This window comes from Pholcus phalangioides, unplaced genomic scaffold, assembly GCF_987345545.1.
Source record: "Pholcus phalangioides strain wild (caught in Gottingen) unplaced genomic scaffold, Ppha-v1.0 ptg000007l_1, whole genome shotgun sequence".
Lineage (NCBI taxonomy): Eukaryota > Metazoa > Arthropoda > Arachnida > Araneae > Pholcidae > Pholcus > Pholcus phalangioides.
Window position 1 is genome coordinate 57,220,117 of NW_028301600.1, and position 27,498 is coordinate 57,247,614.

Consider the following 27,498-nt stretch of genomic DNA (forward strand, 5'->3'; position numbering starts at 1 on the left):
CTCGAAAGTTACTCGTATCTCGAGAAGAAAACTTTTGCATCAAAAATAATGGGCTCTTTGATTCATTCCACGTCTCCACAATATCGATACTTGTATAAGAAAGCATTAGCATGGTATAACACAGAGTAATCTTTATATACTAAAAGTAATTTTTCGTCCAAAACATATAATAGACAAAACACAGATATCTGTTGTAACACCTAAGAATACCCTAAGTACTAAGATCATCAGAAAATATAGAAGTAATTTTTTGGGTGATTCGGAGAAAATACCGTATCACGCGCGATACCTAACAATACGAAGGAAACGCACAAAAACCACACAATACTTGACGAATTATAGGGTATAGGGTTTCACGCTAAAACATCATGGACTTTCGTTACGACAACAGCTTATAAAAATATGTCCCATCAATAGATAAGTAAATGAAAAGCATCGTGACAGAATCGAAAAAAAAATGTCAATTAACCTCGAATTTTTTGAATTCTCTATTTGGATATTGGAATATTTTGTTGACATTGCACCAATTAAGAATATTCCAAGATATTTTTTAAATACATCAACAGGAAGCATGACGTTGAACGTCAAGTGTCCCCAATTGAGGACAGCAAAATGTGACGACATATTTGAAAAAAAAAGTTGAAGTAAAATGAAATTGAATTGTATTAGTTATTCACATTAAACTGTAATCTAAATAATCAATTATAAAAAAGAATCACTTGCATGAAAGTAACAATATAATGCCGATAATATAAGGGGGAAAACAAAAGTACCCACGATATGATATGCAGTCGATCCCGCTTATAACGTTTCCACTTATAACGTTCTCCCACTTAGTAAAACCTATTTTCGTGATCTTAACTCAAATAATTCTCATTAAGATTTCCCGTTTAAAGCGTTTTCCCGCTTACAACGTTTTTCGTGACGATTTTTTGAAAAACGTTATAAGCGGGATCCACTGTAATACATTAACTTCAAGAGTTCATTTCTAAGGCCAGGATTACATTATAAAAGTTTGATAAAATATCTTTTACAAAACTCGAAAAAAAAAACAACCAATAAGTATACTAGTCACATAGGCTCGAATGTAACCGATGCGCTTATTGGTTGCATTTTTTAAGTTTTATGAAATAATTTTTTTTTAATTTTTATAATGTAATGCCGGCCTCAATCAGAAAAAGGGTTTCTCGAGAATTTTTTCGATGCCAATCTCTGAGTAGGGTTGTGATCGACACCTGTTAATATATACAACATCTAGCTGCAAGGCTAAAATATTATACAAAGCCAACTCCTCGCTGTACTCAAATGAGTACAGTGGGTACAAATGGGTTAAGCTCAACTCGTAAAAAAAATCACCACGATTACTTTGTCTAAGGCTACACTATAAAATTTTCATAAAAGTTTATTTATAAAACTTGAAAAATGCAACCAATAAGGTGAACGAATATATTCGAGCAAATGCAACCGGTAACCTTATTGGTTGCATTTTTCTCGTTTTATAAATGAACTTTTATGAAACTTTTATAGTGTAATCCCGGCCTAATTGAATAATTATAAATGACCGAATAAAAGTCAACGTTTCGCGCTGAGTGTTTTCCGTCAACAAGTTTTTGCTTGTCCGTCATTATTAGCGTTCGAAAAACTAAAAGGTCATAAAGAACAATTCTTTTTCTTATTTTTGTACGGCAATTTGCAGTCGCTTCTTCCTTCTAATCAATAAATATTCACGCGCGATAACTCTTATTGACCTTTACAGTGTAAATATTTACGTCAGCGCCGATATGTAGAACTAATAATAAATTAGAATTCTAGGGAAGAGACCGCGCGTCGATATCTCATGAAGTGTGGCAGTGTATTTGAACTTTAGACGCTATCAAAATATTAGGAAAATATGTTTTGTACACACTTAAAATTCAATCGCCGACAGCACGAACAAATCGATTTGTTTGCATGGAGGTCACCTCATTATCTCCGGATACTGTTTGAACTATCGAGATAACTTGTAACACAATCAAAAGGAATTCGAATAGAATTAAGTGCGGAACACGTAAGATACTCTCGTCATTGCTACATTGAACAATATTCGGTATCGTTTTCCACTGAAAGTACAGTAATACTCCGACTTACGCTACCCCGAGTTGCGCGATTTCGCAGCTACGCGGTTTTATGTGAAGAATGCTCATATCTGAAATTCAAGCGTAATCACGGGATTGTTCCTCAGTAAATAGAAATCATTAAGTGATAATTTTCAAATAACGAATTGTTTTATTCGATGGGAACGTCATATGTAATGAAAAAATACCGATTTTCGATAGGCTACAGCAGTGATTCCCAACGTGGACATTAACGCCCCCTGGGGGCAATGGGATGTTCCAGGGGGTCGGTAGAAGCCACGGGTGGGTATAGCATAGGGTTCTATGGGTTAGATTGCGTTGGGGGGCGGTGGAAGAAAAAAAATTCTGAAGAAGGGGGCGTTGGGACAGAAAAGGTTGGGAAACTATGGGCTACAGTCAGGACCACTACTAGGTACTTTGTCAGACGGGGCAAGCCATTTTGGCGCTCCCGTGTAATAAAGATACGTATTATCTCAAAACATTCAAAATGTTTAACACGTGACATTTTTTGTATAGATCAGTGTTTACCAAAGTGGGCAATATCACCCCCTGGTGAGCGATGGAAAAGTCCAGAGGGGCGATAGAAGCTACGGGTATAACATAGGATCATATGGGTACGCTTGACTTGGGCGCGATGAGGTGGGGGGAAGAAGAGGGCGATGGAACATAAAGTTTGGGAAACTATGGTATAGATTATAGGGAATAGACTTTTTTTATTAGAGCGGATCGCAGTGTCACAATGGGGCTTAAATTTTATTAGGTCGTAGAAAAATACCATAGTGATAAACACCGATAGTAAGAAGAAAGACCTAAATTTTGTTTCCAACTAATATTTACATGTATTTGCATGCAAAATCATACCCAGACTTACATGAATTCGACTTACATGGTTATCGTCAGTCCCACCTATCGCGTAACTTCGGGGAATTAGTGTACAGTACAAAACGCCTAAAAGACATCTAATCCAACATGTGATTATATAACTTTTAATTAAGTTAAAAGTTTTAAACAAACAGTTTCGCGTATTATTCTGACGCTGAATGAAATCATGAAGCAAACAAGTTTTTTTTAAACTATACCAGAAAATATTAGACAGTTAAAAGTAACCAGAAAAAAAAGAAAAATGTTTTTTTTTTTTTTCTTCCCGTAGCTTGTCACGATGGCTGTTTCTGCAAATTTAAAAGAAAATGGAGCGGAAGCAGCAGCAGAGCAACTAGATATATAAGAACTTGAGGAGGGTGAAGAAAAATCCATAATAGCCATTTACCATGGGTAATTACTTCGATGACGGCTTCGGGATTACCAAGGACGAAGACGTCGTTACTGTAATATCTCTACGTTAAGGAATTACGGAGGCAAAAAAAACAACGTAAAATGGTTTGTGTAATATTACTAGGAACACTGCTCTCGAGTATGTAGCGATATTTTATCTCAGACTAATAGTAAAATAAAAAAAGTTCGAACGTTAGAACGGAAAGAAAAAGATATTTACGAAAGTGCTAAATGGATGAAATCTATGACTGGAAAAAAAAATAACGGGTCAAAGATAATGTTTACGACGGGTACCATCACTATATTGTTTAAAAAGTTTTTTTAATGAGCATAAACTTCAAGTTTATAGCATCTGTGACCTCTTATTAGTGATTTCGAATACGATGGTGTCATTGGTCTGTTAATCAACGCTCATTAAAGCTGGGCACGTTTTTACACGTGATATTAAAAAAAAATGGTACTAGAAAATTTTTCTGGTGTGAAAATATGTCTTTAAATATGTCTTTTAAATAAATCTTCTAACTGTTGGAGTATCGAAAAGACTTTAAATGCTTTTACTTCAAGAAGTACGTGAAATATATGAGTTTCTGATTACTGCTTACAGATTTTGTTTAGACAAATCTAACGATACCTTATTGATGAGAATAGTATGTTTCCAGGTTTGGATGCCAAATCAGTTTAACTACACCATAATGGGCTATGATCATTTTACGCTTAATCTCAAGAATTACAAGATGCAGATAGAGTACAATTGTCTCTACGAAGGGATCGCTTGTAGAAAAAGCCATCGATAGCTGATGTGAACACAAATTCTTCAGGTTTGGGGAACGGGCCAGCTGTACTCTACTATAACGAAAACATGCCACACTGTATATGAAAAAATACATAGTACAGATCAATATTTCCCAACCACCGGGCCGTAGCTCAGTACCGGGCACTGACATCAATCAAACCGGGCCGTGAGTGATCCATTATTTAATGGGGTTTTTCATTTTTTACCGTTTATATCCTATTAGTGTGTAGGACCGGGCCTTCGACTCATAAACAGAAGAGATCGTCAAGGCCGTGGACTCCCAAAGGTTGAGAACCATTGGTGCAGACGGAATCTATAGTATCTACGGATAGATCTCTCTCTCTCTCTCCGTTGAAGCAAATCCCTCGATAACTCATTTATGTAACTTAGTAGTCAAATTTATATGCCAGACCGGTCATTTTATACTGTAATAAGGTAAGGGTCTCATACCTTTAAACATTGTCAAAAAGCCTCAAAAAACTATGCACAGTAGAAATAATATTAAATATATTTAACCACTGATTTATTTCAAATTTGGTACAAACATTTTAAATTGTATATGCTATGCTATGAAAGCACAATGCAAATTTACATATCTTTAATACTTATATTTTCGCAAATTTTGAAATATTAAGGAAAAAAATTATTGTTAATACTTTGTGGGCACAACAAAATATTATGGTATCGATTTAATTTAATAAAAATTGTTTCAAAATAAAGAAAAAAGTTTACTTTATCAAATGAGGCAACGTATTCCAAATAAATTCATAAATTATTGATTTACAAAAAATAATTTTTTAAATATATTTTTTAAATTTTAAGTTTAGTTTTCAATAAGCGCGCGCTTGAGTCAATAAAATTTCAATTTTTTTTATTCATTTGATGAAGTAAACTTTTTTTTTTAAATTTTAATGGATTCTTATTAAATTACATTCGTGTCACGCTATTATATCATACGCTCAAAGTAACAATACAACTTTTTTTTGATGTTCGAAAATTTTCAAAAAAATGAGTATTGCAGATATGTAAAACATCGTGATTTTCATAGCATAGCATTAAAAATCAAAAATATGTGCACCGAACTTGAAATATATCAATTAATAAATAATATTTTTATTTAATTATATTGCTGTCATACTATTTTATCATACGCGCAGTGTTAACAATTACATTTGTTTTCTTGATAATGTTTAAAAATTAATCAAAATAATCACTTTGCCCGAAACTATAGAAAATATTCACAACGTGATGAGAACAAATGGCATTTTATAACACACCGACATGTTTCGGCACTCATGGGTTAATCAAGGTGGAAAAACACGTTCTGTCCCAACGAAAAAAAATTTAAAAATTTGCAAAAAATAATAATAAGTATTAGAGATATATAAAATATCAAGTTGACATAGAGCATAACATATATAATCGAATATATGTGAACTGATTTTGAAATAAATCAAAGTTTAAATAATATTTTTAATGTTATTTCTACTAGAGCATGGTTTTTGAGGCTTTTTGACCATGTTAAAAGACCCCAGTTTGAACTAGCGGCAGCGTCGGTGACATTCATTTTTTCTAAGGTTTCGGACTTTGATTCGGACTTTTATATGCAAGGGTCCAATAAGATGAAAGGTATAGAAATCTTTCATAGGTACGTTAAAGCGGAACAAATACTTCATAACAGCAACAACGTAGCAAACAGATGATGCCCTCCGTACTCGAAGCGATATTTTTATCTTAAGCTGACTAGTTGGAGCCTCGTTTTCCCTTAACTCAAGTAGAAATCCCTTCCTGTAGACATTAAAAACCTTTGGAAAAGTGAGGAGGAGAGAGTTTTCCTGGCAAATATTTATCGAACCCTGTTATCAGCGAGACAAAAGAACAGCTTCTTTCGTATATTAGTGCCACTCACTGCATGTTTAGCTTGACCTCATATCTATAGTATCTCTCTCTCTCTCTCTCTCTATCCATACAACACACTTTCTCTCTCACATAACGTCTTTTTTATTATATAACTAAGGAATGACGTCGAATCTTCTCGTTTGTTGTGTTTTTTTTCCTATTCGTGTGGTATCTTTTAACGCTATAAAAGAAATCAGGAGTGCAAGTTTTAACCCTGAATATAGCCAGCCACCGGAAACGCTTGCATAATCAGAGGTCGTTTTTCCAAGAATACTATCGCAAAAAAAAAAAAATATATATATATATACATATATATTAACCGCAGAAAAATTATTTTTCTTCTCCTTGCGGTTATGGTGAAGAAGAAAATATAAAAAGAGCAGAGAAACCACAAATGACCTTCACTTGTTGATGATAACCTGCTTGGAAAGATGCACATAAAGTATGTTTTGAATTGAAGGGAACGAGAACTACAGTCAAACCAGGTTATAACGACATCGAAAATTCCGTGAGTTTTCGTCGTTATAACCGAAGTGACGTTGCAACCGAGAATGCCGTTTTCGAGACCCTTTTTTTTTTTTTGACGGAAAATGTAATCAGATGCAATCAAATGCTATGCAAGAAGCGTTGGTCATTTTGCCTGTTGTGGCCTTGTATTTGTATATAAGCTGGTATATCATTATAATTAGGGTGACTATAATTTAGGGGGAGAAAATATGGAACATTGGAAATCTCATAAAAACGAGATATCATCAATTCTCGCCAAAAATATTATCAACTGTTTGAGAAATTGCAAAAGTGTCTGCCTTTGGCGGGAAATACAGTAGGCATGCTGGAAATATGCAGCGATTTAAAATGTATTTCAGGGGGAAAAAATTAACACGGAAAATAAGTAATATGAATATTCTCAATTCATTTTTGCAGAATTTATAAATTACGCCCAAAATACCTTCATCTCTTATTCTAAATTCGTCCAAAAAACGGGACAATTTGGTAATGGAAAGAGTCGGAAAGGGGTGAAATTACAGAAAAATATAGCAACGTCTCGTATACGGATCATGTTAATTAGGAGCACGCCGGAGTACCGAACTTTAAAAATTCTTTTTCCTATTGGTAAGTATCAAAAATGCCTTAAAAATGTGTCGTTATATCCGAGAGTTCGGGACATTTCATCGACGTTATAAGTTATAAACAAGGTTCATTGACATTATATTTTCTATGGGTTCAGACCAGAACGCCAATTTTGGCGTTATAACCGAGGTGTCGTTATAACGAGTTTGACTGAATTATTATTACTGCTGAAGTATATAAGAGAGAAGATACAGTAGACTTTCGATAACCCGACACATATCAGACCAGGGTGTGCCGTATTACCGAAATCGTCAGATTACTGGAAGTTAGTTAGAAATTAAATTTTTTGAAATCAAATTTCATTTAAATATGTTAAGCTTCTAAGAACAGACATGCACAGTGACGTGTTTTTCTCTTTCATACTCAAAGAAAACCCGCCTAAAAATACCGGATTGCTGGACGGGCCGGACTAGAGCACGGCCGAATTACCGAGAGTATACTGTACTGTTTTTCAGACATTTGAAAGATCCACACACAATATACAGCCAAACTTGGCTATAACGGCATTGAAATTCCACAAAATTTTGTTGTTATAACCGAAGTTAACGTTTCTAAGACCTTTTAAGCTGAAAAAATTTAGTCAGATGCAATAAAATACTGAACTTTAAATTACTGAAATGAAGTTTCAGTATGATCAGGGGGATCATTTTTAGCAAAAAAAAAATACGGGAAATATTGGGATCATAAATACGCGACTTCGCCAATTTTCGCCAAAAAATTACCAGTTGCCAATTATCGCGTATAAATAACCATTGACAGGAAGTAAAGTGTTACAGTAAATTTGCAGTGAATTAAAGTGTATTTCATGAAAAAAATAGGCTAACACATGATAAAAAAAATATGCGGAACAAATATTTGTATTTATTCATATAGTCATATTTATTATAATTTAAAAAATTATCTTCATCCCCGATTTAGTAAAAATTGTGAATTAAAATGAGCTCCTTTGAAAAACGGGACATTTTTTTGAAAAAGTCAGGCATAGTTACGGGAAAATACAAAATACAGGAATGTCCCGTAAACGGGTCATACCAATAAGCAAACATGCAATAAATCCTTTTTTTTTTAATTGTTAAGTGCATCAATAAAATATCAGATGAAAATTCCATTGTTATAAGCTCTAGTTTTAGGAATTTCTTGGGGAAAACGCAATAAAAACGGAAGCAAAAGTGTCGTTGTATCCGAGATGATTGTGTTTTCATCGACGTTATAAACAAGGCTCATTAATGTTATCCTTTGAAGGAATCAGTCGGGACCGTGAATTATTGACGTTATAGTCGAGATGTAGTTAGAGCTGAGTTTGACTGCATTTTTATCTCGTGATAAAAAAAAAGCTCAAGATGTTGCTATTACATTAGATTAGTTAAAAGAGATATCGATCATCGATGATATTTGTGAAATCTAAAAAAAAAATCTTTTTTCATCATTTTGAATTGAGACATTTTACATCAGCGTATATTTGTTGCATTGCCGATCGGATAACACCATTTTAAAAATAATTCAAAACTCATAACCCAGAGAAACAAGAAAGTCAAACGCTGTCTAGTAGCGAAATTATTAACGCTCTAAACAGAGTCTATTCGAGCCACCGCAGAGCATGAAATAACTATGGAGCGAAAAAAAATTGAATAAATAGAATTAAATGTAAAATGCCTATATATATCTTTTTGTTATTACTCGAGTTTTGAAAGCTTATGAATTAATTACTGACCAAGTAAATTGCTTGATGTCAAAATGATGGAGCACGTGAATCGAATGATTTGCGTCACTGAGTTGTAGCAGCAACATTATATAAGGACAGTAGTTTCCATTCAAAAACTATTCGCATTATCCGATGTTGTGTAATTGTTTTCTCTCTCTTTTAAGCAAGAAACAAAGAAAAATGGAACGAAAACTTTTTATTTATAATATACTACGTCACACAATGACATCAAGAAGTGCCTTTAATAATTCCGATTACGATGGTAATTGTATACGCAACATCATAGGGAGATACAAACCGACTTCACTCAGCGGTCATTTGTGAATATGGTCGGTCGGCAAATAGGAGTGGCATGAAATATGACTGGCAGCAAATGACGCAGTATAACTACTTATATATAAAACGAGGATGTGGGTGGTGCGTGGATTGTTTTTCATCCACCAAACACTTTTTAATCAGCGTCTGAACTTCATATGTCTACAAACTAGCACTGCATTCCAATCATCTTCTTTGTCATGAGAGCAACAAAAAAAAAAAAATAATAATAATAATAATAATTCTGTGTGAATCAAGTTACTGTAAATTCAGCAATATTTAGTAGATATATATAATGCTTATATAAACCAAATATGTATTACCTTTTTCATACCAGAAAAATCAAAAACTGCTTCTGATAGAAAATTTTTGAATGGAAAAACGTTCCACAAAATGAATTGCTTTTTGAAGTATGGTCCCATACTCTAAATAAATGTAAAGGAACGAACTTTTTATAAGTGAAAAACAATACCATCACAAGCGATAACGCTTATAACCGTCAGACAGTTTGAGATAAGACGCTGAGTCAGATTTATTTGTCTATCCGGTATGTTCCGTATTTGCGAAATAAACTACAACAGATTCATGGGAAAACCGCAGTTAATATTGTAAGCAGTAACGGAAGCATTAAAAATGTACAAAGCGAAATTTCCACTTTTAAGACTAGAAATGAAGTTCATTTTTCTATGAATTTCGGCGTTTGAGGTAAACGCTGAAACTCATCTCACAGTGAATGCACGTATTAATAAAACTTCCATTTCATTTTTAAATTTAACGCATCTAAAAGATGTGAAGTATTAATCGAATACCTTAATTTCTAGGTACTCGAGCCTCCAAAAGAACTTTAAGCTCGTGTAAGGAACCTTGTTTTTACTTCAGAGTGTGAACATAGTGCGTCCGTTTTTCTGATTCTGGAAACCCGCGTCGTTTCCGATTGGTTAAAAACCCGGATTTCAAGCTAAGAAGTTGAAATTCGGGTTTTTAACCAATCGGGGACGACGCAGGTTTCCAGAATCGGAAATACGGACGAACTATGTTCACACCCTTAGCTTCGCCTCGTGATGTGGTCGGAGCCGATAATGATTTGGTACAAGGGTGCTCAACCTTTAAGACAGTGCGGGCCACTTCTTTGATTTGAAAACATGTCGCGGGCTACTTAATTAAGTGATCTCGAACTGGTTTCTTAATAAGTGGTCTGTAAACGTGCCGAAGGCCACTTAATTAAGAAATCTGGAACAGGCTACTTAAGTGATCTGTAGGCTTAAATATGCTGAAGGTCACTTGAGGATCTAGAGTTGTGCCGCGGGTCACTTAAATACAAATACAATGGCCACAACAAGCAAAATGTCCAAATGTGCTGATGAAAAACTGATCTGAAAATGTGCCACGGGACGCTCAAGTGCTATGGAACTGTGCCGCAGTGATCTGTAAATATTGTGAGGGTGCCCTAAGTGATCTGGAACTGTGCCGTGGGTCACTCAAGTGATCTGTAAATGTGAACCGGATTTCTTATGCTCTCTGGAACTGTGTCGCGATGATCTATAAATATGCTGCGGGTCACTTAAGTGATCTGGAACTGTGCTGCGTGCCACTTGAGTTATCCGGAACTGTGCCGCAGGTCACCCAAGTGATCTGAAAAAGTGTCACTTATTTCATTTTTACAGAATCAGGTTTGAAGTCGCGGGCCACATCAGACGACTCCGAGGGACACATTCGGTCCACGGGTTGAGCGTGTGTGATCTACTATGTCCGACAAAGGTAGAGTCGAGGGGTATGCCGTATCAAACCTCGACATTTGTGCTCGTAACTGTGTTTGTAATTACTATAACACTTGGTTACCAATCCAATTAACCACAGAAAGGAGACCGAGTTCACATCAAGTGCGCGAATTAACGCGCATCCAATTAATACCAGACTCATTTGAATTATCATTCGACGGAAGTGACTGGGAGTTTTTTGAAGAACAGGAAGAAAGTAGATGCAGACATAGATTTCGCAAGAAACGAATAGTATAGGGATTAGTTATGTACTCGGAAAACGCGACTGCTATTACATATAACGAAGAATGGTTTCCATTTTTAGCATAAAGATAAAATATTGGAGGAGAGAGATTTAAGGTAATTGAATCTAAGTCTCTCCGCATGCATTGCGTTTTATATAAAAAAGTGGAAATTTATTTGACATTAGGAATGTACTGGTATTCATCTAAAAATTTTATTTCCACATATACAGGGTGTCCTATAAGTGCTAATGCGGTCTTTGTATCTTATAAACCGTCCGTCGTAGAGGTATGATTCCAGTTTAAAAAACGCGTTAAAAATTACCCTGTACCAGTTTTGAGAGTGAAAATACAGTGTCGCAAAATAAAAAAAAATCTAAATTTTTATACGGTCACCTTGCCCTCTAATTTCCAATTAGAACGTTGTTGCCCGGTGTCCCGTGAGGCCAACAGAAAAAAAATTTCATGTTTTTAAGTGCAATAATCGCTAAGATATTTGAATTAAAAAAATCGGAGAAAAGTTATGAAAGAACAGCAATAAACTAATGGCCAACGCTCTTTTCTCTCATTTATGCTGTTCTTTTCCAACTTTTCACCGATTTTTGAATTGGAATATCTCAGTAAATATTGCACTTAAGAACTTTATTCATTTATTTATTTTTGGCCTTAGGAGATACAGGGCAACAACTATCTAATTGGAAGCCACAGGACAGAGGGGACCGTATAAAAATTTAGATTTTTTATTTTGTTACACACTATATTTTCATTCTCAAAACTGGTGCAGGGTATGGTAATTTCTGAACGCCTTTAGGAATTTTTATGTTGAAACTATACCTCTGCGAAGGTCGGTTGATGAGATAAAGGCAGCATTAGCACTTGCTGGACACCCTGTATACCCATCGAAAAATTATTGCTTTCTAGTTTTTCTATATATTTAGAGAATTATCAATTTATGAAATGAATAGTTACACTTATTGTCAAAGAAGTCAACGGCCATAATGGAATCAACTTTATAAGCGTGATTGTGCAGTATAAGTTATTGCAATATCACAGTACATGTGGGTATCTAAACCTGTAAAACAAGGCTCAAGTACCGTGTTGGATAACCTATAGACTGGAAACAACATGTGATACTGGCAAGCATGGAAGTATCGTAGTCCCGTATGTTGTCTTTTGGCATATCTGTCTACAGTTTCCTCTGTAGGACGTCTAAATCAGTGATTTCCAAACATCACTCTAACATGTCGCGAGCCCGTCAGGGGTGCCACTAGATATTCTCGGGATAAAATTACATCGAAAATAAAGGTTTGTTTTCCTGTGTACCATGGAACTTTAGGGTGCCACCAAAGTTCCCCGAGAATGAATCTCCAGACCATCACATCCACTGTAGAGTATTGAGACATGGTGTTGCTCGTCAGCAATGACAAGATTGAGGCACTGACCAGAAGGACTACAGACAAGGCTGTCACCGGTACTTAAACTCAATCTAGATTCGTCACCGAAGGCAAACCGATTCTATTCCTTTGTTGTCCAATTTCGTCGTGAATAACGCCATTGCAAACACAAGTGACTGTTTTAAATGTGTATTATAATAAAATTTTAACTACGCACCACTAAAAAAAATTCGAATAAGAATAGAAAAAAAAAACGAATAAGGCCTTCGTATATAACAAAATGAAGTTATTATATTTCACTTTTCACTTTTATTCCACTTTGTAATATAACACTTTTCGGGAAATTACGAATTCCAAAGGAGAAATATAATGAAATAATAAAGAATAAAAAAAAAAAATTTCATTCATTCCAGTTAAAATGATATTATTGTCTCATGCCCGCTCTGAAGTATAAAAGATTTTATATAAACGGAAATCAATTGTTAGCATAAATTTTTCACGAGTCTTGAATTACGAATATACGTTACAGAAGAACAAGTCAAAACTAATCCGACCGAGCACTTTCGCAGTAATTTCATTTCGATTACAACTACGTATTTGGTTACCCATTTTTCGTTTTTCGTCTTATTCAATTTATTATCTTTCTTTTATTTTGAAAATGCATTAAGAATGCCAAGATATCTGGTAGAACTATATTTGGGTGTTTAATTCTCGGAAATTGTTTTTCCGAAGTAGGCCGTCGATCCCGAAATTTCCGAAAAACAAATAAAATAGCGATTGAATAAAACATTAATTTATTGCATTAGGGATTTAGAACTTGACAAAGCAATTCCAACACTGTCGGTATATTTCAACCAGTACCTCTTCTTTTAGAAAGGGGACGTTCAAGTATTACGTCATCATCGATGGGGGGGGGGGGTTCCGATTTGCTGACTTTTGATGACAAGGGGGGGGAGGGGGGTTTGGATAATGCTTACGTCATCAATCACCCTTTATGAAAATATGAGTTGGATTCAGAGGGGCAGAGCTGGTGACGAAATTTTGCTGACAAGGGGGGGGGGGGTCAAAAATGGCCAAAAAGTTGCTTACGTAATACTTGAACGGCCCAAACTTTTAATTAAACCATCATTTTATCTCGCATAGGGGGGTTTACGGTAAAAGTCGTTTTCAATCTACGCACCGATAATCAATAAATGAAAATTAACTTCAAATAACTTGAAAAGAGAGCAATACTATTTTTTTACTATTGGTGTGAGAAAAAAACACTTTATACTGTATCATTTTGAAGCGACATGTTTGCAAAATATGCGTGGTTAGAGCCATTCTCTCTCTATATATATCCTTAATTTTTTATATTTGATTTATTGTCCAGTGATTACATTGCAACTGCAGACTAACTAACTAAGACTAACGACGTAAATCGTGGTACATTTTTTTAATGACATATTATTGTTCACATAATGAGGCAACTGAGTTTCAGAATCTAATGACGATAATCTGTTGCATTAAATAGTATCATTAATTTTCGCCGAAAAAATTTCCAAATGTGGAAAAATTACCAATCATGTCTGAAACTGCTTTTAGGTAGGAAAATAAAGTGCTTCTTCAAATCTGCAGTGAATTAAAATTTATTTCACGAAAAGACGTTGAATACGGCAAAATATGTGGCATGAATATCTGTCTTAATTAACGTAATGCAATTTATAAGTAACAAAAATTGTCTTCATGTACGATTTCAGTTATTATAAATTCGAGTAAGCTTCGTTGAAAATACGAGTAAAAAGGGAACGTCCTGTAAAATACGGATCAATTGGTGACCCAATTGTTGTATCTATTTGTCTCTTTGATGCGACTTTCGCGGAGAAAACGTCTTTTTTAACCCTTTCAGCAGCATTGACGAGATATTTCGCCTCTTTATAATAAGTCCCCTTATTTTAGCATTGACAAGGCCAGAGTCAATACAATACTTGTACATTATTTGTCAATATAAAATATATTCCTCTATTAGTTTCCATCTGCTTCTAATCGGAAGAAAGCTAAAAACATTAAGAAAGATATGGATTTTGAAGGGGGTTTAGTAATTTCTGCTGTGCCGCTTATACATTTATAAAGGGTTAAGAAAGCGACGTCAAAATCTTTCACGCTTTGCTCTAAGTGATTTTAAATGAAAAAAAAAATTAGGACGAGAAGCCCTAAATGCGGGTTAATGTGAGTTGGGATACATTACTGTGTCTTAAACTTGAAGGATTACAAGAAGAGGCAAAAACTAGTGTTTGATTAGGTCTGAAAACAAACTCGTAACACTTTCGATGACATTGGGATAGAAGAAAAACAGAGCTAAGTTGAAACCTTGTCAAGAAATAAACATGAACAGCAACATCGCAAATGAAAAACAGAACTAGGATTTTATAGAATGCTTTTTGGGGAAAAAAAAAGGTTTAGGATTCTATATTGCTTCGGTGGATGCCTCTGCTCCTGTCTGGTCGGTTCCGTACCCCCAAGAGGCAATATCGTCTACTTTGGGAACCCCAATCCGTTTATAGACTATTCTTTTTTTAACTAACTTGATTTTTCCATGGTTATTTATTGAATGATGCTATTATTTGATTTTGCGGATTTCATGGTGGTAGAGTGAACGGATGAAACCAAATTAAACGCCTCCAAAAACACGCCAATGAGTTTCCGCTTCCGGGCACAATGGGTCTGTAGCAAATCAGTGACTCGTTTCCGTTCTTCCAGAAAACTGATAACAAGCTTTAGGGAGTTTATTTCACGTTACACCAGAACCATATGTGACCTTCAACATGCCATCAACTTACAGATGCTACGAGACGGAAAAAAAACAACCAAAACAACAAAAAAAAAAACGTAATATCATTGGAAGAGAAAATTCGTTTATTTATCGGGTAATATGAACACATATCTTATTTTTGTACAGAAAAGAAAGATAGATGGAGATATCACTAGTTGACTGAAACATGTGCTACTGGAAATGGAGCCCCCCCCCCCACACACCTTATGAATCCGTAGATAATAAAGCAATATCTGGACCAGTCGTGAAGCCATTCGGGGTCTAGATTAGCCCGTAAACAACAATCCCATTGCTGGTCAGTTTCTAAATTTGGATTCATCTATATTGAATTAGGTGGCTTCAGTACAATAAAGTAGTGACTGGCAAAGTAGTTTATTACTAGGTAGCATTGGCGCACGCAACCTAGAAGGAGAAAAAGTTTGACCCCCACATCCTTAACAAAATCCTGCCTACACCTATGCTAGGTACAGCGATACCTCAGTTTTCGTCCGTAATCCGTTCGAAAACAATCGGTGAAATCCGAAACCGACGAAAACCGAGGTAATTATTTCCATATGAATCTATGTAAATCCAATTAATTCGTTCCAAAAATGATACCAAAAACACATTTTATAGAAAATAAATATAGTGTTTAATATACTAAAAACAATAAGAAATTAATATAAAATGAATATAAAAGACAAATGTAAAGAATAAATGAACATTTAATATGGCATTTACATTTTTATGCCTTTCTGAAGACTCTTCTTGGCGTACGGAAGACAGAGAGAGGGGGGGGGGAAAGGTGCAGATATTATAGTTTGGAAGGAGGATTCCCCTCCAGAAGGACCTTAGGTATCAAATCACTATCTGGGGTCACTTCCCTTCTTGGTCTTTTGGTACTAGGACCAGCTTTAGAGTCAGCGGACGTGGACCCATGTCGCACAAAAAAGCTGTCCAAACAAGGTGGGGCCCATATCAAGCGTAATTAAGTATTTAAGGAGAATATTAAATAAATATACCAAACTTTTGCTTCTTTTTTTAATATCCCACCTACGCTCGAACTAGTTGTGGTCGCAGCTTTCCATCACACAAGAAAATTGTTTTCACGAGTAGTATAGTTTCTTTGTCCCACAAATCATCGCAGCCTATTTTCTCGTCCACATCAGGTTGGAGAAGAGGATGGCGATCCGCCATTCACGAAAAATTGTATCATAAGTACAGACGGCCAGGCGAAAGTACACAACTCCCTCCGGTCACAAAAAGCACACCCTCAGTAAACTACATCCCCCCGTTCGAAGAGCATGTATCCCCTTATGTAAAGGAGTCCAGCATATCACTCAATGACAACGCATGTGATACGCTGATTGGTCACAAAACAGTTTAGCTGACTCCTCCTCCCCCATCCCCATAAGTGAGACAGAACGTGCGGGGAGTCTGTAGAGTTCTACTGGAGAAAGAAGTCTATAGAGGCAACACACCATCTATAGTAGACTATATACAAAACAAAAGGTGTTGATAGAGGACTTATCAATAGAGGGGAATGTTAGTTCCGATGCCCACAAACTAGGGAAACTTTATCGTTTTTGGCATTCTATGTAAGATGCCATTAAGAATATTTCATATTTTAAAAAAGGGTAGTTGCAGCAACGTATTTACTACAGAGGGGCTTAGCGGGCTATAGAGCCCAAGGCGGCAAGTTCAGAGGGTTGGCGAATTTCAGGAATGAGTGGCCACGAAAATTAGTAGAATGAGAAAGGGTGGCTGAATTTATATGAACCTCAATATATCCGCCTTTGCCCACACAGCAACAGACATAGGTCAGTGAGTGACACAGAGAGCTTGCAAGCACGTGAGGGAGCAAAAGAACAACTTAGAGCGTTAGCAGGTATGTGAATGACCCAAAGAGTGACCTACAGCACGAGGGGCCAGCTCAGTGAGTGACGTAGAGCGTTACAAGCATGTAAATGACCAAAAGAGTGATCTAGAGCGTGTGTAAAGATTATGAATGACCAAAACATTGACCTAGAGCACCTGCACGCATCTGAATGACACAAAGAACGACCTACAGCATGTGTAAACGTGTAAATGATGAAGATTGACCTATAAAACAAGGAACCATGACGGTGAACGACCAGAAGAGTGACTTAGAGCGTATGAAGGTATGCGAGTGACCAAAACCGTGTGCAAGCATGTGAGTGACAAAAAGAGTGATTTAAAGACACCGGTGTTCTTGCAGGAGTAGAGGCCGAGCAGGTTATATAGCACCGGGTGGTCAAGAAAATTAGGAATTTAAGATTAGGATGGGAGAAAGGCGGCAAAATTCGTGTCGCCCCCACAGGCGGAAAACACATAAACGTCCCTCTGGGTGGTTGATGACGTAAGCAGCATTCAAACTCCCTCTCTCCCCCCCCCCCCACCGTCATCAAAAGTCAGCACATCCGAACCCCCCACCCCCACATCGATTCTAACGTAATACTAAATGGGCCCCCAGGAAAAAAAAAAAAAACCCTTTCGCTATCGATCGTAGTATAATAGGTGAATTCGAGTGATCGTTTCTCATAGTAATAACAGTTTAAAAAGACACGGCTATACCACATTTGATTATAATACGGCTATTACTGTCAAAGAGTTTGGTCAAATTCCAATGAATGAAAATTACAGCAAAACGTGTAAAAACAAAAAAAAAACAAAAAAAAAAAACAGACGCAAGACTTTCCGGGAAAGTTGCATTTTTGTTACTGATTTAAAAAAGCATTAAATAATTATGAATGAGAGAAAAAATGAATGTGTTCGAGAAAACTTCCTACTATCGAGGAAAACAAAAAGAAAACGGTTGAAAACAGGAACGTGTGTAAAACACATGAATGGGCTTCGAAACATCAATGATGAAGGGAAAAAAAGAAACATTTGTCATACGGAAAAAGAAGATACATTCACGGTCAGGACACACCTGCAACAAATGGCGACTTTTACGGGAATTGGCGATTGATTGAACGCTGAAAAAAATCGCATGTGTTTACTGTTTATACTCGTAAATTTAAATCTTGCGCGCGTGCGTGTGTGTGGGGTCCTTTTCCCATCATTTTGTAAAAGATCTTTTATCAGACTTTTATGGTAAAGTAATAAAAATGAAAACCAGAACTAATTATTTCGCACGTGTAAAAAATAAAACGTACAGAAATTTTTTTTTTTTAAGGCTAATTTTTTAATTTTTTTAAGACTTGAAACTTAATCCACGCAGGGGAATGAATTAGTCCGTTTTCCATATTTTCCCCTTCCAAAAACTATGAGAAAAATGTTTTTAAAAGCTGTTACGTGATCATTTCTAAGACCGGTGTTAGGCCGGGTTAACACTATAAAAGTGTGATAAGAGATCTTTTACAAAACGTGAAAAAACAGCCAATTGATTACGTTCGAGCAAATACAACGGATAACCTTATTCGTTGCATTTTTCGAGTTTTATAAAATAACTTTTCGAAAACTTGGAAAATGCAACCAATAAGTGTATCGGTCACATTGAAGCGAATGTAATCAATAGGCTTATTGCTTGTTTTTCAAGTTTCCCGACGTTAGGCCAGGATTACACTATAAAATTTTGATAAAAGTTCTTTTATCAAACTCGAAAAATGCAGCCAATAAGATTACTGGTTGTGTTTACTCGGATATAACCGATGCGCTTATTGGTTTCATTTTTCGAGTTTGATAAAAGAACTTTTATCAAAATTTTATAGTGTAATACCGGCATTACACTATAAAAGTTGTAGAAAAGTTCTTTCATATAAAAATGCAACCAGTAAGCGTAACGATTACATTCACTCGAATGTAACCGATTTTTATAAAAGAACATTTATGAAACTTTTATAATGCAACCGATGAGTTGCAACCATTGGTTGCATTTTTCAAGCTTTATAAAATAATTTTTATCAAACTTTTATAATGTAATGTCGGCTTTAGATTTTCATAACTACCACAAAATCAGATTGTTTTAATTTACAGAGAATATCATAAAATGAGCTATATTTCTCCGAACTAGCCAGAACGTTTTCAACATATATAATGTGAACTTTTTGAAATACTAGTAAAGGGGGAAAAAATGGTCACTGGTGAGTCGCACAGCCTTTTTGTGTCCCTTAAAATTACATATTGAATTTGATATTTTTATAGTTAAGTTATAAAGTTAAAAATTATACGCGTGTCCCTACGCGATATGGAAAGGTACTGGTGTTCTCCATATCCAATTTCTGAAATAACCAAAAGAACTACACATTCCCCCCCCCCCGTCCATTTGGTACTTAATGTCATTCACTAGAATGTCAAATTAAATTCGCCGAATTGTTGGCTGGTTATTCAGAATTTTATTCACATTTTAGATAGCCCATCAGATTAAATTTCTCATTAAATATCCCGTAATGAAAAAAAAAAAAAACAGAACCAAAAATCAGCAAGCAAGAATCTAATCAGAGAATTAATTTAATGTAAAAATCCCTTGCAATAAAAAAATTACATGTATTTTATGCTAACCAATTGATAAGTGCGCCTAGAATTTTAATGTAACTGTTAGAATACAAGTGCTAGTTTTCTACTTGATTTCTCTAAGCGAAACCAATCGTCGACGATTCAGTTCAATGTTGTATATTTGTAAACTACGTGTTAGTTTGAGGGGAAAAAAGCTTTTTTGAATCCATGTTACAATAAACATAGCACCTTCAACAGCAAAGGATATTTTTTTTTTCAAAGATGTCAATTTCTACAGTGGCAAAATATTTATACCGTTGTCTTGGTTAATGCTTTACAGGAATTAGCAAGACGTGAACACACACATAATCTCACATAAGTCAAACTTGATTGAGACTAATTGGATTGCTGAATCGAGAAAATTAATGAATAGTTGTTATGTTAGCGTCGTGTGTGTGTGTAAGAATTTACGAAAAGCTATAACGTTTTTGCTTGAGTTAAACTGCACATACAAGACGAAGCAAAAGTGTTTTGCAATCTTTCGAATATTTTTTTCCAAAAGATTTCTTTGTATCCAGTGATAGAACTTCTAGGGAAGCGGAAAAAATCAGTCAGCGAGAAAATTTCGCATTTCTTGAGAATTTTCTGCGATGTTATTCTTAGTTGTTGGAGTTTCACGGAGACAAACCGTTATTCGGCTATTACGAATCATTTGTTGAATGAATGAGGCGTGAGGGGGTAACATTAAACAGCTTGCCGCCGTATTCCTACGTTTAATAGATATTTCTCCGGATTTTCTTCAGATTTTGTTATAGACATCGGATTCTCTCTTTGGTACATTTATGTGCAAAATACTTCAATACGTCATCATTCTAATATGAATGACGCAATCATTTTCCGTTTGCGAGATTGTCTTTTTTCACTAACGAATCAAACAACATATTGTTTCTCTCGCGACAGTTTCAAATCACAATACTGTACATGGTGAAAAGTCAGATGATCTATTTATAAATCTAAGAGTACGTTGAATTAATTTTTGGTGAAGGAAGGAAAATTATTAAAGCATGATTATCTTGATAAAGATGTAGGCTAAGGTTTGTCAGCGCTATGATCACGTCGGAGAATTCAAATGACAATATGAAAAATGCACTTTCCCCTACCTCTAAGACGGAAAAATTATCTGTATTTACACAGAACTCCAATATAATTCAGAAAATAATTGTTCACTAAATGTGCATGTCAAAAGGGAAAGAAATTGATTAAACGTCTTTATGTAACAGATTATATCAGCTAGTGTGAGAAATCATTCGAAGCACGACATTCAAACAATCTCTAATTATAATTCGAGATATCAATTTGATAGATATATAAGTTGTATGTTTTTTTATAATTGTATAAATAATCATATTTTTATATTACAGATGCGATGATTTTCTCTAGATATACACTTGGTTAAGACAAATACGCTGATGATACACACATTAAAATTAAGAAACCGAAACTAACAATATCGAATGAAAAATATAGACTTTGTTCTTCACGTAATATAAAATATCGCCTCTTTGTAACATCGTAGCAAGCTGTCTAATGAAACAGGACTCCAGCATTCAGTGGTTTCAAACGATATAGAGATTATAATTCATTAGTCTATAGTTTAAAATAATATAGTAAAAGATAATTTTTGAAAGAATATCGTAACAGTCGCAAAATCGCTACCAAGAAAAGTTTAATGGTGATATAAATTACTTTTTAAACAAATTTATCAGATTTTAATACAACTCAAAGCTCATACAAAATAAAACCATTACTCTGTTATTTATTAAGTGTTTTCTTTATTGAAATTCATTGTTTCTATCAAAAAAAGACGATGATATCACGAACTGATTGATTTATAACTTATTTAATATATATATATTATATACAGGCTGTGTCCCAAATTGTTTGCACTCTTTGAGTAATTGTTTGAAATAAGTTTTAAGCCATAGTTTTCAGTTTAAAGGTCATCTAACCATGGCGCGACAAAAAATAAATAGTTTTGTACGTTGAATCATTGAATATTTTTGATATTTAAGTATTTGGTGCTTAGCTAAACATTAGTTACGATAACGCAACATTATTTTATCGCAATATTTTTTATTCACGTCCTATGACGAATCATCACGTGACGATAACGTGAATTTCACGTATAACACAACACATATATATACACGCCTATTGATGATATTATTTTCAGTTAAGTGTTCGAGAATTTATAAAAATAAATCACTTTTTTTCTTTCCTTCGCGAAAAATCTTTTATTTACTTACCCTCTTGAATTCTTTGAATTATTACTCGTGACAATTTTACGTTATCGTAAATGCACTGTACGTTCAGATTGAAGCCGCTTTGGGAAAAAACAGCTCTAAATGCGGAAGACCGTTTTAACGACCCGCACTTAACGATGTTTATTCCCCAAATATCCCAGAGAGATTTCGAATTCGAATATCTCAGTAAATATTGCACTTAGAAACGTGGAATTTTTTTTGTTGGCCTCAGAAGAGACAAGGAAACAACTTTCTAATTTGGTTTTTGGGCACACGGGGACTGAATAAAAAGTAAATTTCTTTATGTTTTTCATGTATACGATCCCTCAAACAAATTTTGAGATTTTCAAGTAACTGCACGTCACTTGAAAATTTTCTGTAATTGAAAGATGTTTCGAAAGTCAACGGTTACAGAAATATCCGCTGCGCAAACAACTTGGGACAGCCTGCATACATAAAACCTGCATATGTATGAACTACTTACTCCTGAATGTTTTATATAAGCGTTACTTCCCGTATTTCTCGGCGTATAAGAAAATAGAAATAGACTTTAAAATATTGGCGCCTTTTATACGCATTTACTAAGCGTTTGAGTGTAAAAATGTGTCTAAAAAGGGGGGGTGTGGTTTGATACGCAGCAAATACAGTGATTATTTTGTTTTTCATAAAAATTTTAATTTTCATGATAAATTTTGAATTTTTTGTCAAAGTTTGTTTAATCTGAACTTACAGTATATTTATAACCATTGAAGGAACTCTAAACGATAACGTAAAATTGCCATAAATTCACGAGTAATAATTCAAAGAATTCAAAGGTAAGTAAATAAAAGATTTTTCGCGAAGGAAAGAAAAAAAGTGATTTATTTATAAATTCTCGAACACTTAACTGAAAATAATATCATCAATAGGCGTGTATATGTTATGCGTGAAATTCACGTTATCAACTAAATGATTCGTCATAGGACGTGAATAAAAAAATATTGCGATAAAATAATGTTGCGTCGTCGTAACTAATGTGTAGCTAAGTACCAAATACTTAAATATCAAAAATATTCAATGATTCAACGTACAAAACTACTTATTTCCGTCGCACCACAGTTAGATTACCTTTAGACTGAAAACTATTGTTTAAAACTGATTTCAAACAACAACAAGAGTGCTGTGGCCGAAATCGAAACTGAAACTGTCGAACTGGAAGTGGGTCCACTAACCACTCGGTCAGTAAGCGGTTATTTTGTACTGTTTTTCAGTAACAGCTATGTTGTTCACAAATGGCATGCTAGTTTGGCAACAAAACCATTAGCTCACGAGCCTACAAATACTTCTCGACAACAGAACTAAAAAATTCAACAACAGTTGTAACACGTTCCAATTTAGAAAATGTTTCAGTTTCTTCCGATTCCAAAATAACTTTTGAAAATATTTACGTACACATTATTCTACATTAATCTCGTCATCAGGGGACGGCTTTAGGGCAGTGCGACCCATAAGACCGCCGCTATGGGTGTGGTACCATTGACTTTATGGACTAGACATTAGGACTAGTGGGAAAAAAAACAGAATTGCAGAAAATTTTTTTTTTAAATGTTTCGTATGTAAAATGAAAGCTGTGGAAGTGTTGGATGGAATAATTTACACAGAAAACTGATTTTTATCACGTTTTCCAGGTTTTTTTCATTGGGGGCTTTTTTTTTTCAATCAGAAGAGTGCCGAAAAGATGTCACACGGGTGAGAATTTCTCCTCGAGCCGCTCCTGTCCGTCATAAGAGAAAAATTAATTGAAATAACTGTAAACGTCATTCATGATGATATTCAAATGCTATAGATACAGGTTGAGGCAATAAAATCACTTAACAAAACTAGAATATGATGATTATGTATATGATAAGCACCTAATAATTTTATTAAAACATAAATTTATGTCAAGCATAGGCGAAAAGTTTTATTGGGCCCTTCGGCATGAAGGGCTGATTATTTGACACAATCTTCAACAAAAGAAATAAAATCTATTGAAGTACTAAAGACAGCATTTGTACTTCTATACGTGCTGCGTTGCCTTCTTACGTTCATTCTTATTTGCATAGTAACGAGAATAATTTTTTTCTTTATATAGGAATAAATATTATCTATCAGAAATTTTTGAAGATAAAATTAGAATTTTTTCGTTTATTAGATATGCATCTTGAGAACAAACACCGAGAGAATATAGCCTCGAGGACTAAAAGCATTATTTGCGCGCAACTAAATTACGCGTAGCATGTAGAAATGTCATAGATGACAAGAGCCATTTGGCGTTGCTCAAAGTTAATCTTCGCCCCCATCATGATGACTTACGACCGGAAACGAAATTGCTAAACAAAAAGAAAGATGTGAGCGACGATATGAGTCACAAGATGCATAGAAATAAAATAAAAACGGATCACTTTATAAACTAAAACGGCAATGTCATCGCATAGATCAGAGATCTTCAACGCATGGCCCGCGGGCCTCGGAGACTTTTGCCGTGGCCAGCGGACCATTTTTGGAAAATAGCTAAGACCATTCAAAGACAATTAAATGTAAAAAAAATTATTCGATAAAGCTCGATGCGTCAGATTTTTTCCAGATTCACCAGTAACGTTGTGCATTTGGTGAATTGATATTATTATAAGTACACACATATTACGTAACGTCTTCACACCTGAGCCAAAACTTAACATTAAAAAAAAAATTTTTTTATTGATCTGTGTTTATTGTATGTCAAAATGCCATTTGAAAAGAAAAGAAATTGATTGATTAACTATTCAATTAATTTGGGTCGATATGATATCTTTGCTAGGACCATCTGAGTTGGTACACATATGTGTACCCCAGGTCTTAACTTGAAAAAAAAAGAATCATTAAAAACCATTACAAATCGTTAAAAATAAGCTTTGAAGCGAAAAGGATAAAGTGCCCCAAACACTTTGCGAAGGCCTCTGATTTGATGTGATAGTATAGAAAAGTCGGCAGCAAAAAAAAAAAAAGCAAACACAATTACAGAATCTACAAAATGCCGTAATGAAAGAAATGATTTCAGAATTAAAAATTAATAATTTCATGATAATTATGAATTAATGAAAAAATTATTTGATAACTGATGAACGAAACAATTTGAATTAAAAAAAGAAACAATTTCAGAATAAATGGAAAAATTATTACAGATCATTTTTGCCGCACCACGGTCATTTTCTGCACACGAGGGCTAATTAGACCGGGACCTACAATTTATTGCCGATTCCGAACGGCAGGCTTGTTTTTTATACTCATCGAGAGGTTGGTGCGCTAACCCCTCGATGGGGGACTCCCTGCGGTAGCAGTTTTTTGCTGCGGGCAAGTCGTCGTTTTTTGTTGTACCCCTGTCAGGAAAGTTTTCTGACAAGAACGAACCGGGTATCGAACTCGCGACACCTCTTAACATCCTTTGGTACTTTAGGCGAGCATCTAATCGACCTGGGCTACCGCGCCCGAAAAATAATTACAGAATTGCAAAAATGAATAATTTAAGTAAGTAATCTAAATTAATTCAAGAATTATTAAACGAATTAATTATTCACAAACTTTTTCAGAAATGGTGAAAAAATAATAATTTCGGAATTAATAAAAATCATTTGGGGCTCTGGTTCAACTCAGGGAACCGTCGACCCTTCTGTTAACACGCCATTGCACCTTACATTGAGCGCTTTTCCGAATCTGAATTCTATTTTAGAACTCCAAATATATATTATAGAGTGGCCGACGAGCTACGTGAAAAGTTTCAGTTCGGCCCGCAATGTCCGAAAGTTCGAAGACCCCTGACATAGATGCTTATAAATACAGCAGGACCTCATTATAACGGACCCCATTGTAACGGAATCACTTATAACGGACAGAAAGAAATGCAATAAAAATAAAAGGTGTTTATTTTTTTAACTGACGAATTTTACATTTCCAAAATGAAGCGATTAAACATAGATTATTGCGTTGTTTCGCGTAAACATGAGTGCATTGCATGACTCGTACTGCTCACCAGCCAGAAAAATTGAGATTAATGCAGTGTGTACGTACACATCTTTCCCAATTCAACCCATGTTGAAAGCTGTATTTCATTGGATATATAATAAACACTTTTTATAGCTAATACTGTACTTTCGTTGATTTACACCTTGTTGCATTACTCCCCTATTAAAATTGTTTGTTATAAATCGGACCTTCGTTAATTCGGACCTTCCCCATTATTCCGGTATAATGAGCTTCTACTGTAACTCTTAAGATAAGCAATGTGTAAAAATAAATACCTCTTAAACACAAAACGTTGCATTCTTCGAGCACGAGCCTGCGAAAGAGAGTACTCAGAACACACGGGGCACCGTGCCGGACGCAAACACTCTCCGCATCGTACAGTACGATGGTGCTCTTTTTCCAAAGTCTGTTAAATTTCTCGCGATGATCACTATCTTTGATGACACTCGGAATGGAGAGTTTACCGTTCGCCAATCGCCGCAACATGATCACAGACGCCGGCAAAGTCACGTTGACAGCACCGCGGACATGTGACTCGTGGAACTCACTATGCGATCGGCAGTCAAGCACCAACAATTCACCAACCCCATCTGAACATAATAGTCTTTCGGAAAAAAATCCCGCGTCCACAAAGCTCTCTTCGGCACTCATGCTATCAAAACCGAATAAAACTGCGTCCAAAAATTGACTAACATCATTTTTCCCGCCTTTTCAAGCTTCGACAAATGATAGTCGGTAGTGATTTTGCTTTCGATTTTCATCCATTTCTGATGCACATGGTCCGATAATTGTTCGTTCGTAAAGTTCGGTACAAATAAAAGACGGCGATGGATACTCTTAAAAGCATGCTCTCAACATAAACATACACTTGTTGACAAGTTAGTGTCGGAATCGAGCAATAATATTAGTCCGAACTAAAATAAACGGCGGTGTTCACGTTCTTCTCGTTTTGAGCTCCCGCGCGTTTGTGATCGTGATAGCGATGATTATGCTAGTTTTTTTTTCCACCTTTGCTGATAAAACATCGAGCCATTTGGCGTCATCGGGAAATTCTTCGCCAAACGTCATAATTTCGAGTCGGTCGATTTGGCAGCTTAAACGATGGTAGAATATGAAAAAAAAAAAGAGAATGAAGTCTATATATCCAATTTTTTTTCCCTGTGTTGTGTGTGTGTGTGTAAGCCTCTTCTCCAGACTCGTACAATTAACTCAAGGACAACAACGTAAACCGAGCACAAAACCTCAACGACGTCCTTTCCTAACAAATGAGGAAAAATGTATGTATTTATATCAACAAAACAGCCAAT

General features: G+C 35.3%; 1 protein-coding gene across 1 annotated transcript in view; it reads right to left on the minus strand.

Annotated features, from left to right (window-relative positions):
* The window catches only part of LOC149085537 (dual specificity protein phosphatase 7-like), a 70,974-nt gene extending 43,819 nt beyond the window's left edge, over positions 1-27,155 (minus strand). Inside the window, exon 1 of the mRNA XM_089233602.1 lies at positions 26,467-27,155. Coding sequence (XP_089089728.1) covers positions 26,467-26,842 — 376 coding nt within the window. The 5' untranslated portion in view covers positions 26,843-27,155. The remainder of the gene's footprint in view (positions 1-26,466) is intronic.
* Positions 27,156-27,498: the final 343 nt, after the last annotated feature.